The sequence below is a fragment of the Rhincodon typus genome, chromosome 27 (genome assembly GCF_021869965.1).
Source record: "Rhincodon typus isolate 14 chromosome 27, sRhiTyp1.1, whole genome shotgun sequence".
Classification (NCBI taxonomy): Eukaryota; Metazoa; Chordata; class Chondrichthyes; order Orectolobiformes; family Rhincodontidae; genus Rhincodon; species Rhincodon typus.
Window position 1 is genome coordinate 2081837 of NC_063358.1, and position 15295 is coordinate 2097131.

General features: G+C 40.7%; 1 protein-coding gene across 3 annotated transcripts in view; it reads left to right on the forward strand.

Moving 5' to 3' along the window:
• The first annotated feature begins 1214 nt into the window (after positions 1–1214).
• dcdc2b (doublecortin domain containing 2B) overlaps positions 1215–15295 on the forward strand; it is a 62500-nt gene continuing 48419 nt past the window's right edge. For all 3 annotated transcript variants that reach the window (XM_048613220.1, XM_048613222.1, XM_048613219.1), the window contains exon 1: positions 1215–1636. In XM_048613220.1, the coding sequence (XP_048469177.1) occupies positions 1359–1636 (278 nt within the window). In that variant the 5' untranslated portion in view covers positions 1215–1358. The remainder of the gene's footprint in view (positions 1637–15295) is intronic.

Here is a 15295-nt window from a genome sequence, read left to right on the forward strand (position 1 = left end):
AAGAGATTTTGCTGAGAAGGGATGTGAAATTATTGAAGTGTATATTTTACCCAAACCTGTTCATCAGAAATAGAGCAGGTGCAGCTCTCTGTCCTGTTTTATACCCTGCTAAGCTTAATACTTGACAGAAAGTGTAAATCAGATGAGATTTAAAACAATATCTGAGCAGAACCCACTCCATTCCCACTGGGTTCATGGCTTAATAATGATCTTCCATTCTTTTACAACAATCCCCTTGAAAAGATGAATTTCACAAGTAAAAACTAATAAAATTTCGTAATCCAGTTGACAGAAATTCACAAACATATTTATAAAATAAATTCAACAGCTGATAGGTGAGATAGTCAAATCCGTTAATCAGACCACTGGGCCTAAATAAGGCTTTTAATATTTCCTTCATTTTCATGTTAATCAAGGCTTGCAAGTTTTAGGTAAATTATATATGTCATGGGAATCAAAACCAGTGAATTATCAGACAAATGGAACATTAATGAGGGTAATGCTTTAATGTAGGATATGGCCCATATAGTTTTGTTTATAAACTAAACAGCAAAATGCCAACAGAATGCAAGACCTGGGGCTGTTACATTCTGCTAATATTCATGTAATATTCCAAGGAGAGGGCTTCAGTTCAGTGAGATTTCCATCTACATCATTCTTATTTTCCTATATTCAACATTTTGAAAAAAAATCAGAAACAAAGCTTAATCTAACAGTAACCAAACAGAACTGCTATCAGATCATTTGTTCAGTTTGATCACTAATGACCCAAACATCACTGCACCATATCGCCATGGTAACCATCCTGTTGAAAGCCAGCAACAACAAAGCTTTATCTATTTTACAGATCACCTGAGGATGCTGGAGCACTGCAGTATGATGATGCCATTAACAACGTGTAGATCATTCCTTGTGATGATCCAATATTAATTTCTGATGGGACTTCTCTTGTGTGTGTTTCTGCACAAAATTAAATGGTATAATCCTTACCCACAAACTAAAATCAAACAGCTCAGAATAGAATTTTGAGAGACAATGCTGTCCCATTTCATATGGAGGATGTAGTCGATATGGGGAATGGGGTTTCACGCCAAGCCCATTTACTGGAAATGGAAATGGCTCAGGGCTCTGACACCTTGGTTTAGAAGCTTGTAACCAAACAATAGATGTAAATTTATCTTATTGATTTGAGCTATGTTCTACTGGCAGCACAACACACAAAGCAACCATTGATGAAAACAGCACCATGGAAACCAAAGGTAGCTTTGCACAGCATAGTAACTCATGGCACTCAATAACTTTTGGAGCAGCTGAAGTATGTGATAAAGGAGAGAAAAGCTGGGCTTAAGTTGAGGGAAATGGCCTCAGCAGGTATTTCTCTTGCACGTCCAGCGAAGAATGTGGTGGTCTTTAAGAATGGAGATCCTTTCTTCACTGGAAGAAAGCTTGTGGTGAATCCAAGACAGATCCTTACATTTGAGTCTTTTTTAAATGAAGTAACAAATAACATCAACGCCCCTGTGGCTGTGAGAAATATTTACACACCAAGTGGGGGACATCGGGTCCTTCAGTTAAATGATCTACAGAATGGATCTCATTACGTGGCTGCAGGATTTGAAAAGTTTAAAAAAATAGAGTAAGTACATTTATGCTATTTCGTCTCACTCTGCCCATGAGCTAAAGTTCCTGTGGGTTTGAAAAATTGTGTGTGTTTGATTTTACAGAATAAGTAAAAACAAAACAGACAAAAGTGATCTTCAATAATCTTGAGAAATCTATAGTAACAGGCTATGAAGTCAAGGTTTAGTCCAGTTTACTCAAATTCCTTTAAAATCTGCCTCCCGTGATTATTGCAGGGTAAATCTCAAGTTATTTACTTTCAACTTTTCTGTCTTTTTCAATTCTTCTTCATCCTATTTCCCAATCTGTATTTTACTTTCTACTCCTCACTTTAAATAAATGGAATTTATTTTTCTTGCTGTTTAATTTCTGGTTTGGATTCTGTGAACAGAGCATTTAGTCCCTGATAGGGGCAAGAGTAGATCAGACTGGAGCTAAAATTCAGGTCATCAATTGCCCCAAGCTCCTTTCCCAGAAATGGGGTAATGAGATGGGGCTGGGCGTGAGACCAGGGCTGGGAATGAGGCCAGGGCTTTTGGAGGATTATGGGTGAACATACTGGTTATATTGGGCTCCACTTTGAAGTATACGAGATGAATCAGACCACTGTGCATCATTTGCAAGTTTTATGCATTTTCTTTTTCTTTCTGGGAGGCTGAACTGTCCCTAAGCAAGTGTAACCCATTAACTTGTTGTATTTTTTGGCCACCACAAAACAGAATAACTTCAGAAAGGTGGTCTCCTAGTAGCAGAGGGAAGAGCCAGGAAAAGAATATGAGAACTATGTTCTTCATAAGAACTATAACTTCTGGTCATCCACACAGGATGCCCACATACCAATGAGAACAGAGGGAAAGCTGTTTGGCATTGCACCTCTGAGATCTAAGAGAAAGCTGCATTAACTCCTATTCAAAGAGTTGCTCTCTAATGGGACCAGCGTTTGAGCAAACCTTATGACTAGGGAAGTAGCGATGGAGTATTAATATGAGAATGTGAAATTTTTCACTTTGGAAGGAAAAGTAAATAAAAGTATTACTTAAACAGGAAATAACTACAGAATATGGAGCTGCAGAGAGATCCAGGTGTTCTTGTATGTGAGTTATAATATATTACTAGGGTGGGAATTATGAACAATTGGATTTTTCCATTCATTCATTGGATGTGTCAATGGCAAAGCCAGCTTTTATCACCCATCCCTAAACTTCCTTGAATGGAACAGCTTTCAAACTCATTTCAGAGACCAGTTAAAAGTCAACTGCATTGCTGTATATCTAAGTTACACGTCATTACATTCAGCATGTCCACAATGACTCTTAACAATTTTTATAGATAACCATTGAAAGCATACTATCTGGATACATCACAGATTGGTATGGCAACTGCTCTGTCCAGAACGCAAGTTATGAACACAGCCCAACCCATCACAAAAACCAGCTTTCCATCCATTGACTTGTGTCTATACTTCCCACTGCCTCGAGAAAGCAACCAATATAATCATAGACCCCTCCCACCCCAGTTATATTCTCTTCCACCTTCTTCCATTGGGCTAAAGATACAAAAGTTTGAAATCACGTCCCAACAGATTCAAGAACAGCTTCTTCCTTGCTGTTATTAGGCTTATGAATGGACCTCTCATATATTAGAGTTGATCTTTCTCTGCATCTTCTCTGCAGCTGTAACACTATATTCTGCATTCTGCTATGTAAGGTATGATTTGCCTGGTTCGCATGCAATACGATACTTTTCGTTGTATCTTGGTACATGTGACAATAATAAATCAAATCAAATCAAATGTAGGCCAGACCAGGTAAGGACAGCAGTTGCCTTCTCTAAAAGACATGTATAAAACAGATAGGTTTTTACAATAGTCATTACACTGTCCATATTAATCTAACTTTTCACTTCCAATTTCTTTTCTGCATTGAATTCCTGTATAATTATCTTACATGGTGAGATTTGAACCTATGCCCCAGGCTGTTAGCCTGGGTTTCTGAATTACTCATCCAATAACAATACCATTTCACCACCACCTCCCCCCCTTGATGTCACATTTGACTGAATATGATATCAAAGAGCTCTCGCCAAACAGGAGTCAATAGGAATCATCAGGAAAATTCTCTGTTGGTCGGAGTCAGACCTGACACATAGAAAGATGGTTGTGGTTGTTGGAGGTCAGTCATCTCAGCTCCAGGACATCTTCACAAGAGTTCCTCAGGGTAGTGTCCTAGCCCCAACCATCTTCAGCTGCATCATCAATGACCTTCCCTCCATTTATAAGGTCGGAAGTGGGGATGTTTGCTGATGATTGCAAAATGTTCAGCATCATTCACAACTCCTCAGATACTGAGACAGTTCATGTCCAAATGCAGCAAGACCTAGACAATATCCATGTTTGGGCTGACAAGGGGCAGGTAATATTCATACCACACAAATGCCAGGCAATGACCATTTTCAACAAAAAAGAAGCTAACCTTCACCCTTTGACGTTCAATGGTGCAGCTTTAACAACACACAAGAAGCTCGACACCATCCAGGACAAAGCAGCCCGCTTGATTCGACACCATATCCACAAACATTCACTCCTTCCATCACTCGTGCTCAGTAGCAACAATACGTAGTATCTACAGTATGCAGAAATTCACCAAAGATCCTTAGACAGCACCTTCCAAAAGCACGACCACTTCCATTAAAAAAAAAGACAGGCTGCCACCAGTGTGGGTCTGGAAGGGATTATTTAAATATGAAAAGGTGAGATGCTGAAGGAATTTGAAAGTGATGTTGAAAATTTTTGAATCAAATTACAACTTTAGCAGGCTCCTTGTAGGTTAACAGGCACCAGGATGATCGGTGAACATGATTTGGTGTGAATATAGGCACAGAGAGCAGCGTTTCATTTTTTAAGGAGAGGATAGAATCTTTGAGGCCAAGCAGAAGTGCATTAAAACTGTCAAGTCTAGAGGTGATGATAACCTGAGTGAGGACTTCCGCAGCTGATAAGCTGAAGCAGGGGTGAAATGGCTGATGTTATGGAGGTAGAAATAATTAAGTCTCAGAAAGATGGGGATGGAATCTGTAGAAAGGGGATTGAACACAATGGCTTCTATTTTATCAATATTGATCACCAGTCATTTAAAATTTATTATTATTTTTCAAAGTTTCTGAATCATACCCATAAAATTTTATTTTTCTTGACGATTGACACATGTATCATATATAAATTTTCAGTGAGTATATCATTCAAATTTAAATGCATATTTTATCCATTAACCTGTCTACTAAGTTTAACTGGGTTCCTGGAAATGCCAGCAATCTTCTTCATAATAATCACCTGACCACAAGGTGCGGTGCTATCTGAAAAGTTTACAATATATCATCATTAAAAGTTCCCTCCACCATATCATTTACAGACAGTGTACGTAACAAAAGGGCACAGATCAGGTTCTTGCTGAGCTTCACTCATTAATTGCTTTCCAGATAGCTTCGATATTTCCCTCCTGCTTTCTATTGCTAAGATAATATTCAGTCCAGTTAACAAACTTGTCCTTAATACTACATGTGGTAGCTTTCTCTGAAAAACCTTGTATTTGAATTTTATCAAATACCTTCTGAAACATAGCTGTTGCCAGTTTCATTCAAACAGAAACAGAAGCAGGCCTTTCGGCCTCTCGACACTGCGCTGCCATTCAATAGGATCATGGCTGATCCAGCATTCCTCACATCCATTTTCCTGCATTTCTCCTTATCCCTTGATTCCCCAACTGATCAAAAGTCTATAAATCTCAGCCTTAAATATACACAAGGACTCTGCCCCCAGAGATCTCTGTGGCAAGGATTTCCAAAGACACTCAATCCTCTGAGAGAAGAAATTCCTCCTCATTTCAGTCTTAAATTAGTGTCTTCTACTTTAAAATAAGCTAGGAGTATTAACAGATTGTGTCAAAATGTTTAATTTAACATACCATTCATTTGTTAGACATTTTTTATCGATATTTGTAAAATAAATCAAACATTTAACTCAAGAGAAAATGACCACAAAATACATTCCTATTTGCCCAACTATTTTACTAGTTTACCCTGCCCTTACATTATGTAGACACACTTGGCTCACACCTGCAAGTGCCGGCCGTGCATAGTTCCTTCCATGCATTATTGGTGCGTGTCAGTTTATCAGTGCCAGGACTGGTTTGCACCTCGCTGCTGACAGCTCAGAGAGATGTCCTTGCCACCAGCGATCCATTCTCTCCTCTGCCTCTCCCTGGTTCCCAATCCCCAAGCCCTCAACACCTCTCCTCTGAGTGGTGGTCCTTGTATCTGCTTCATATATAAGCATTCCTGAGAGTCCCCCACATTGTAATCACTCATAGAGTTTGCCACTTACACCATGCTGTCTGGCTGAGATGGTCACAGAAACCACTCCCAATGTCCTCCTCTCTTTGTTTTACCTGAGTATGGTGACTGTACTTTTTTGATTTTCCTGGCAGCTGTGTTTGGTAATCCCTGCATCATCTTTAATGTGGGCAGCTATTTAACATGTTTCTGAGTTTGGCATCACAGGCAGGGCAGTTACCCACATGGGTACTGTGGAGATGGCAGTGTACTGCTAAGGTCACGGGATGGACAATTCTGTAAGCCAGCCTCACACCCTGGAGAATCTGGTGCTGCTATGTCAGCTGACAGGATTTGAAAGTTAGTCCCAGCCATGGGATTTTATTATTTGAGGTTGTCACAACACACACACAATTGGTTCAGAGATAGTAGGAACTGCCGATGCTGGAGAATCTGAGATAACAAGGTGTAGAGCTGGATGAACACAACAGGCCAAGCAGCATCAGAGGAGCAGGAAAGCTGACGTTTCTGGTCTGGATCCTTTTCTGAAGATCCTTTCCAGCTCTACATCTTGTTATCACACATACAATTGGTTTGTTTCAGTAGATATTTCAGACACTCAGTAGCTGAACCTCTTTTAAAGATGTTACAGGGTTTTGAACTCATTGGAAATGCTCTCGTATTCAACAATCTGTTTTCGTAAGCAGAGTATGGTAATCAACTGGATTTCCTTTTCTGACACCAGTAGATATAGGAAATATGTCTTAAATCCACCTTTTCTAATTCTTTTTAACCCCTCTCAAGTTGTTAAAACAATCCACTCAAAATTATCTCATTGCTTGGGGAACCATGTCAACACTGCTTCACATCACAACAAACCCTCAGCAATTCCTAGTTACCAAGAGTTTATACAGTATTACCTCACAATGTATCTCCATGTTACAATGCAAGCTGATGGTCAGATGTTTTGAGATCTTTAACAGTTTGTCTTCCACACACGTATTCTTTCTTTTTCCATGAGGAGTCTATGTCTTTGGTTTCTTATATTTTCTCATTAAGTAATTCTTTAGTTTCCTCTATTTTTTCTGAAAAACACACTCTTTCATGGTGCCATGAAGCTATCATCAAGTCAAAACCCATCTGGTTCACAAATAGGCTTTAGGGAAGGAAATCTGCCATCCTTACCTGGTCAGGCCTACATATGACTCCAAATCCATAGCACTGTGACTGACTCTTAACAATCCTATGAAATGGTCTGTGAGACAGTTCAAGGGGAATTGGCCAGCTCACGTCCCATGAAAGTTAAAAGAAACAAAAGGTAATGCACCTTCTACAGTTGCTGTCTCACCTATTTCAGCTCTGGTGAAAATACAATTTAGTAGCGACAGTTAATTTTTTCGTTGAAGCAGTGTTGTACCACTATCAATCAGAAAGTGTTAAAGACCTGGAGAGTTCTAGTGATTGTAACCAGGTCAGGCAGGTGGACCTCACAGAATATGAGTTCCCTGACTGGGGCTGTTAATCCTGTCCAATCAGGGAGCCCTGGCTGACAGATAAAACCAGGAGTGCTAGAGGTTCTGTTCACATACAGTCATAGTGTCATACAGCATGGAACAAACCCTTCGCTCCAACCCGTCCATGCTGACCATTATCCCAAACTAAACCAATCCCACCTGCCTGCGCTTGGCCCATATCCCTCCAAACATTTCTTATTCATGTACTCATTCAAATGTCTTTTAAACATTATAACTGTGTCCACATACACCACTTGCTCTGCAAGTTCATTCTACACATGAACCACTCTCTGTGTAAAAAAAGTTGCCCCTTATGTCTTTCTTAAATCTTTCTCCACTCACCTTAAAAATGTCCCCTAGACTTGAAATCCCCCAGCCTAAGAAAAAAAAGACACTTGCAGTTCACCTTATCTAAACCCCTCATGATTTTGTAAACATCTGTAAGGTCATCCCTCAACCTCCTACACTCCAGTTAAAAAAGTCCCAGCCTCTTCCCATAACTCAAACCCTCCGTTCCTGGCAACTTCCTGGTAAATCTCTTCTGAACCCTCTCCAGCTTAATAATATCCTTCCTATTACAGGGTGACCAGAACTGGATGCAGTACTCCAGAACAGGTCTCACCAACATTCTATACAACATATCATCCCAATTTACAAACCACGCCTTCTATATTTTCATCTAAATCATTTACATAAATGACAAAACAGAAGTGGACCAGCACCAATCTCTGTGGAATTCAACCGTCACAGGCCTCCAGTTCAAACAACAACCCTCCAGCACCTCTGTCTCCTGCCATTAAGCCAATTTTGTATCCAATTTGCAAGCTCTCCCTGAATCCCATGTGATCTAACTTTACTAATTAATCTACCAGTAGAACCTTGTCAAGCACTTTCCCAAGTAAACCATGTCCACTGCTCTGCCATCATTAATCTTCTTGGTTACTTCCTCAAAAAGCTCAATTACGTTGGTGAGACATGATTCCCTCTCACTCTAGAGCTGGCTCTGAGGGAGCTGGATCAAGGACTCTCCATGTGTAAATAAAGGATGAGTTGGTGATGGGACACCGGCCTCTGTGGAGTTATTTCAAGGGTCAAGGATCAAACAAATTTGCAGAGTAACAATAGGTGCTACAGAAAGTAAACTGTGATTAGTTATAACTGCTCCTGAAGAATGGAATTGAGAATATTAAATTTGTGTGGTAGATTGCTGGTTTGGTTCAAAGACTCTCATCTCACCACAACTGTCAAAAGCAGCTTTGTCTTATGCAAAAAAAAGTGCTCAAAGAGAAATTCTCATTGGCAAAATTCATTTTCCAGCACTTATGTCCACTTATCAGAATCCTTACCCTTACAATCTAAGTTTCACTATTATATCCATCAGGGTAAAAGTTAATGCTCATCAGCTAAAATAATTGTTTATGAAGTGATTCTAATTGAGCCTGATGACCCATGCCAGTCAGACACTACAATTTCCTTCTTTTCAACCTGAGTTGAATCTAACTGAATGATTTCTTGTCACTTGTATTTAGCAAACAAATTCAGTGAAAAGTGTAATTTATTGCCACACTCTGATGCCATTTTGAATTACAGAAGGTATTAAGATATAACTAAAAACAGAGATCTTCCTCCTTTCTGCGTGACGTCAGGGTGGGTGGGATGTTTTTACAATGGACTCTGAGCCCATCAACAGTCCCACAAAAACAGTCCATTCCAGGAGCCCCGCTCCGGGACCACCATCACCACCACCAGGAGTTCCACACCGGGCCTACCGCACCACCACCGATACAATCACCACTCCCGTCGATCCGCAAGGAGAACCGATTCAGGCCTTCTGCATTACTGCAGCTGGGACCCACCCTCCTGATTCTGACACTGACTGCAGAGTTTATCCTGCTGTTACCACCATCCAGCTACGTTGTAGAAAAATAATACAGTTCCTATGAGGATCACCGGTCAATGAAAGTTTCAGTTTGTAGGTTATGATATTGCTCCTTCTGTAAAACTGAAAGGGAAATTTTACAATAAAAAAGAAAGTTTAACACAATATAATGTATAATATTCCAAGTATGTTAAACAGGAGCTTAAACTGCAATAACATTGTTGTGAAATATAAACAGCATCACTTGTCCCAGACAGAAAGGAGGAAATCCCTTAAACATTAGAAAGAATCTTTCTGATTCCTAGAGGCTGGGAATCCTGCAGTGAGTAACTCACTTCCTGACTCCCTCTTCCAATCTGCCCACCATCTACAAGGCACAAAGTCAGGAGTGCTATAGAATGCTCCCCACTTGCCTGGATGAGTACAGGTTCAACAACAATCAAGAAGCTTGATACCATCCAGGACAAAGCGTCCCGCCTGATTGGCAGCACATCCACAAGCATTCACTCCCTCCACCACCGACACTCAGTAGCAGCAGTGTGTACCATCTACAAGATGCACTGCAGAAATTTGCTGAAGCTCCTTAGACAGCACCCTCCAAACCCACGACCACTTCCATCTAGAAAGACAAGAGCAGCAGATACATGGGAACACCAGCTTCCTGCAAGTTCCCCTTCAAGCCACTCACCATCCTGACTTGGAAATGTATTGCCACTCCTTCACTGTCGCTGGGTCAAAATCCTGGAATTCTAAGGGCATTGTGAGTCTACTGCCAACACACGGACTGCATTGGTTCAAGAAGGCAGCTCACCAGCACCGTCTCAAGGCCACAAGAGATGGGCAATAAATACTGCCCCAACTAGTGATGCTCAATCCCATGAATGAATAAAAATTGAAATAAAGAATAAATGTTCATTTACTGAAAACATGTGAGCCATGGAAAACAGTGGCACAGTGATGTATGTAGCAGTGGTATCACTGGAGCAGTAATTCACAGGAGGTCCTGCGTTCTAATCTTTACTCCCCTAAAAAGGGACAAACCAGTAGTACTTGGAAACTAATGAACTACATTCTGAAGTGTACAAGATAAATTGGACCAGTTTGTTAGTTTCACTGAGTTTTCCTCTTGGGGTACAGAAAGTGGTGAAATTTTAATCCAAGTATGAAAAACTTGTAAGAACCCACTTAGTTTCCATTTCGGGAGGGAGATCTCCCGTCCTTCCCTCGTCTGGAGTACATGTGACTTCTGACCCTGTACAGATGTGGTTCCCTCTGAAATGGCCTGGTAGCTTACTCAGTTGTATCAAACCACTGTGAGGGTTAAGAAGCAGGATAAACCAGCCTGACAGTGCCGTGGATAGGACTACACCCCACAGACAGCAAGGTGTAAAGCAGGCAGCTTTCCAACACCTTCTCCAGGGCAATTAGGGATTGTCATTTATAACAAAGGAGAAACAAAATTGGCTGAATTAGTGAATTGAGTGGCTACCTGTAACTTACACAGGTTATTTCTCTGTTACAGATGGAAGTGTGCTAATTAAGGAAAATCACAGACGAACGGAGTGCAATTTTTTAACTTTGTAACATATGGGAGATGATGAGACATGTTTTGCTTAAAGGCAGATGTGCTGCATTTTGACAGTGAAGGAGGAAATTGGGTGTGGGAGTTGGACACTGTAATGCATTTTGCACTTGTTAAATTTTTGTAGATATAACAGATTTCACTGTGCATAATAATGAGATTGAATACATCAATAGTGAAATGTTGAGCAAAATGAGAGTCGTTATATTTGTAAAATCAGAAAACAAAGGCTAAATTGTATTTATTAAAAGTGTTTGTGAAGCTTTTCTTTGATTATCAGGAGTGACTTGCCTCCCAGGAATGGTTGTACAAAACCCATGCCAAATGATTTAGAGATAAATATCATTATTAAACATTTGATCATATTCTCAAGAAATGCAGTCAGTGTTGCTAAGTAAACATAGGAACATAGAAAGTAGAAGCGGGAGTAGGCCATTCAGCCCTTCAAACCTGCTCAGCCATACAATATAATTGAGGCTGACCATCCAACTCTGTCCCCGCTTTCTCCCCATATTCATTGATCCCTTTAGCCCTAAGAACTGTATCTAACTCCTTCATCAAGACATTCAATGCTTTCTGTGGCAGAGAATTCCACATGCCAAACAGGGCTGGAGGAGTATTCCCTATTCTTTTCACAGAATATTCATAGAATACCTACAGTGTGGAAGCAGCCATTCAGCCCATTGGGCCCATACTGACCCTCCGAAGAGCATCCCACACAGACCAACCCTTACCCTAGCCCTGTAAACCCATGTTTACCATGACTAACCCACCTAGCCTGCACATCCCTGGACACTATGGGCTATTTATTATGGCCAATCCACCCTAACCTGCACATCTTTGGACTTTGGACTCAAATAATACAGCGGGTCATTTATCTCCATCTGAAACATTGGCTCAGACTGTTTGAAAGCCCTGATGATCGCATACCTTCTCAGATGTACCGGCACCAATAATTCCTGGATTGAGATATGATCCTAACTGATTGATGGGGAAGCCGGCATGACTCACTGATGGAGTAATATATTTCAGCATCACTTTCATTTTAATAAATACACAGAATTTTGTCTAAAACAATTTTTTTTACAGCCAATGTGATTGAAAACATGATTCTGCATTAATACCTGGTATGAACTTGATAAAACTATATTGCAAACTGAATACAATATTATCTTGGTACAGGAATGTCTAAAATGTGAAATCTCAGGTAAAATTGATTCTTTACAGAGAGTTGCCACTTTGGGTATTCCTACTCCTTGGAACATATACTTTGCATCAACTACTTTAGATGTGTGAAAAGATACAGATGTTCAAAACAATTGAATTATTCTATCTCATGAAACCAATTTAGAATGCAGTCTGCATTTCTTACGCATCATCATTTAACTAAATTCAGAGAAAAAATGTTCTCAGTTTTTGCTGTAAATATTTTAATGGCTTTCTTGTAGTTACATTGTTCTTGAGAAAGGTTTGCACTGTATAAGGGCAGCACTGGATTGTATAATGTCAGCGGTATAGCAGTTTGGATCTCATCCCAACACTCTCAATGTGCTCTCTACTAATATCAGTCTCTAGAAGCAACTTACTCTCCAAAAACCGAAACTCGACATGAGATTATCTGGGTCAGCAAGGAGTTATTAAGCCATTAGTGCATCGCACTGTCAGTAGCACAGACTGCCTACTGTGTTCTGTGGATTTCTTTAACAGATCAGCAACACGAAGCTGCTAAAGAGATAGTAAGAACTGCCAATGCTGGAGTCAGAGATAACACAGTGTAGAGCTGGAGGAACACAGCAGACTTGGCAGCATCAGAGGGGCAGAAAAGTTGACGTTTTGGGTCGGGACCCTTCTTCAGAAAAAAGGGTCCCAACCTGAAACATCAGCTTTCCTGCTCCTCTGATGTTGCCTTGCCTGCTCTGTTCTTCCAGCTCCACACTGTGTTATCTAGAAGCTGCTAAAGAGTCTAGTTCAGGGCTAACTAATGGTTTGGCCTTGATTCTAGCCTGTGGAATTCAAAGAAACAAAGGAAGTAGGCCATTCAACTGTTTGTACCTGCTGCACCATTCAATAAGATCATGGCTGGCTGTGGTTAAACTCCATGTGCCTTGGGCTCATTTCCCTTGAGAGCCTTGCTTAATAAAAAGTTGTCTGTCTCACATTTAAATATAACAATTGAATGAGCATTGACTGCCATTTGAGGAAGAGATTACCAAACCTTTGTATGTTGAACAGCTTTCTAGCATCTCTTTTCAAAACTAGGGAGCACATTTTTAGAGTGAGAAGAGAGAGATTTAAAAAAGACATGACAGGCAAATTTTTTACACAGAGGGTATTTCGCATGTGGAATGAACTTCCTGAGGAAGTGGTAGACGTGGGTACAAGTACAATGTTTAAAAGACATGTGCTAGATATATGAATAGGAAAGGTTTGGCAGGATATGGGCCAGGAGCAGGCAGGTGGGACTAGTTTAGTTTGGGATTATGTTCAGCATGGACTGGTTGGACCGAAAGGTCTGTTTCCGTGCTGTATGACTCTATGACTCTATGACTTTCCTGAATGAACTGGTCCTAATTCTGAAACTATGCCCCCTAGTTCTAGAATCTTCAACCAGTGGAATTATTTTAGTCTTTATCTGCTCTGCTTTTCCCTATTACTGAAGACTTTGATCAGGTCACCCCTTAGCCTTCTAAATTGTAGCAAATAAAGGCCTAATTTTCCTAATCTCTCCACATAACTTAACACCTGAAGTCTGAGTATCATCCTTGTACACCCGAGGTGAACTCCCTCCAGGGTCATAACATCCTTCCTAAGGTGTAATTCCCTGATCTGCTCTCAGTACTCCGAGTGGGGTCTAACTACGATTTTGTATAACTGCAGCATAATGTCTGTATCCCTAACCTCCAGCCCTTTCAATATAGAGGCCAGCACTCCATTAGCCTTCTTGACTATTTTCAGCATGTGTTCATGGCATTTTAAAGAGCCATGCACCTAAATCCCCAAATTTCATTGGACATCCACGGTATTTAACTTTGAGCATTCTAAAAAATACCCTGATCTATCCCCTTTTGGTCTGAAATGGATAACCTCACACTTGCTTATATTAAAATCCATCTGCCATAGCTTTGCCCATTCCCCCAATCTATCAATATCCTGTTGTAATTTTATGCTGTTGTCAACACTGTCTACAATGCTGCCTAATTTTGTGTCATCAGCAAATTTGGATAAATTACTTTTTATGCCATTATCCAAATCATTAATGAATATTGTAAATTTCTGAGGCTGCCACTAATCACATCCTGCCAGTTTGAGCACTTAGCTATTATTCCAACTCTCTTCTCCTGCTACTCTCTGCTACTCAACCAATTTCTATCCATGCCAGTAATTTGTGCTCAGTTCTGAGGGCTTCCACCTGAGCTAACAGTCTCTTGTGTAGGACCTTATCAAAAGCACCTGGAAGTTCATATAAACAACATCCATCAACTTACCTCTGTCCACCATCTTTGTCACCTCTCCAAAAAACTCTATGAAGTTTGTTAGGCCTGACCTAACTTTAATGAATCCACGCTGATTCTCCTTGATTAACTGATGCTTTTTGAGGTCTATCCTTGATTATAGACTCTAACAATCTCCCCACCACAGATGTCAGGCTAACTGATCTGTAATTCCCTGGTTTCCCTCTGACACCCTTCTTAATGAGTGGAGTAACATGAACAAATTTCCAATCCAGAGACACAACTCCTGAATCCAGGGAACTCTGAAAGATTATGGTGAAGGCATCAAAAATGCACTCTCTACCTCCTTTAACACCTGTGGGTGGAAACCATCAGGTCCTGGGGATTTGTTTCTCTTCAGTTCCATTAATTTCCTGATTATTGATGATCCACTTAAGGCCATTTTATTTCGACCTTGTCTCTGGTCCCCTGTTAGTTTCTTTGGCAAGCTGTCCTCCTTTTCTGCTATGAATATTGAGGCAAAATTGTCAGTTAGTATGACTGCCATTTCCCCGTGTTCACTAGCAAAATCTCAGCCTTCAGTTGGCCTATAGTCCTCTTTACTAAGTAAAACCTGAAAGAACTGTGGTTGCTGTAAATCAGGAACAAAAACAGAAGTTGCTGGAAAAGCTCAGCAGGTCTGGCAGCATCTGTGAAGGAAAAAACTGAGTTAACGTTTCGGGTCCGGAACTTTGAACTACCCCTGGACCCCCTGAGCTACCCCCAGCTCCCTGACCTATCTCCGGATCCCTGACCTACCCCCAGATCCCTGACCTACCCCCGGCTCCCTGACCTACCCCCGGATCCTTGACCTACCGCTGGCTCCCTGACCGACCCCCAGCTCCCTTACCTATCCCCGGATCCCTGACCTACCCCCGGATCC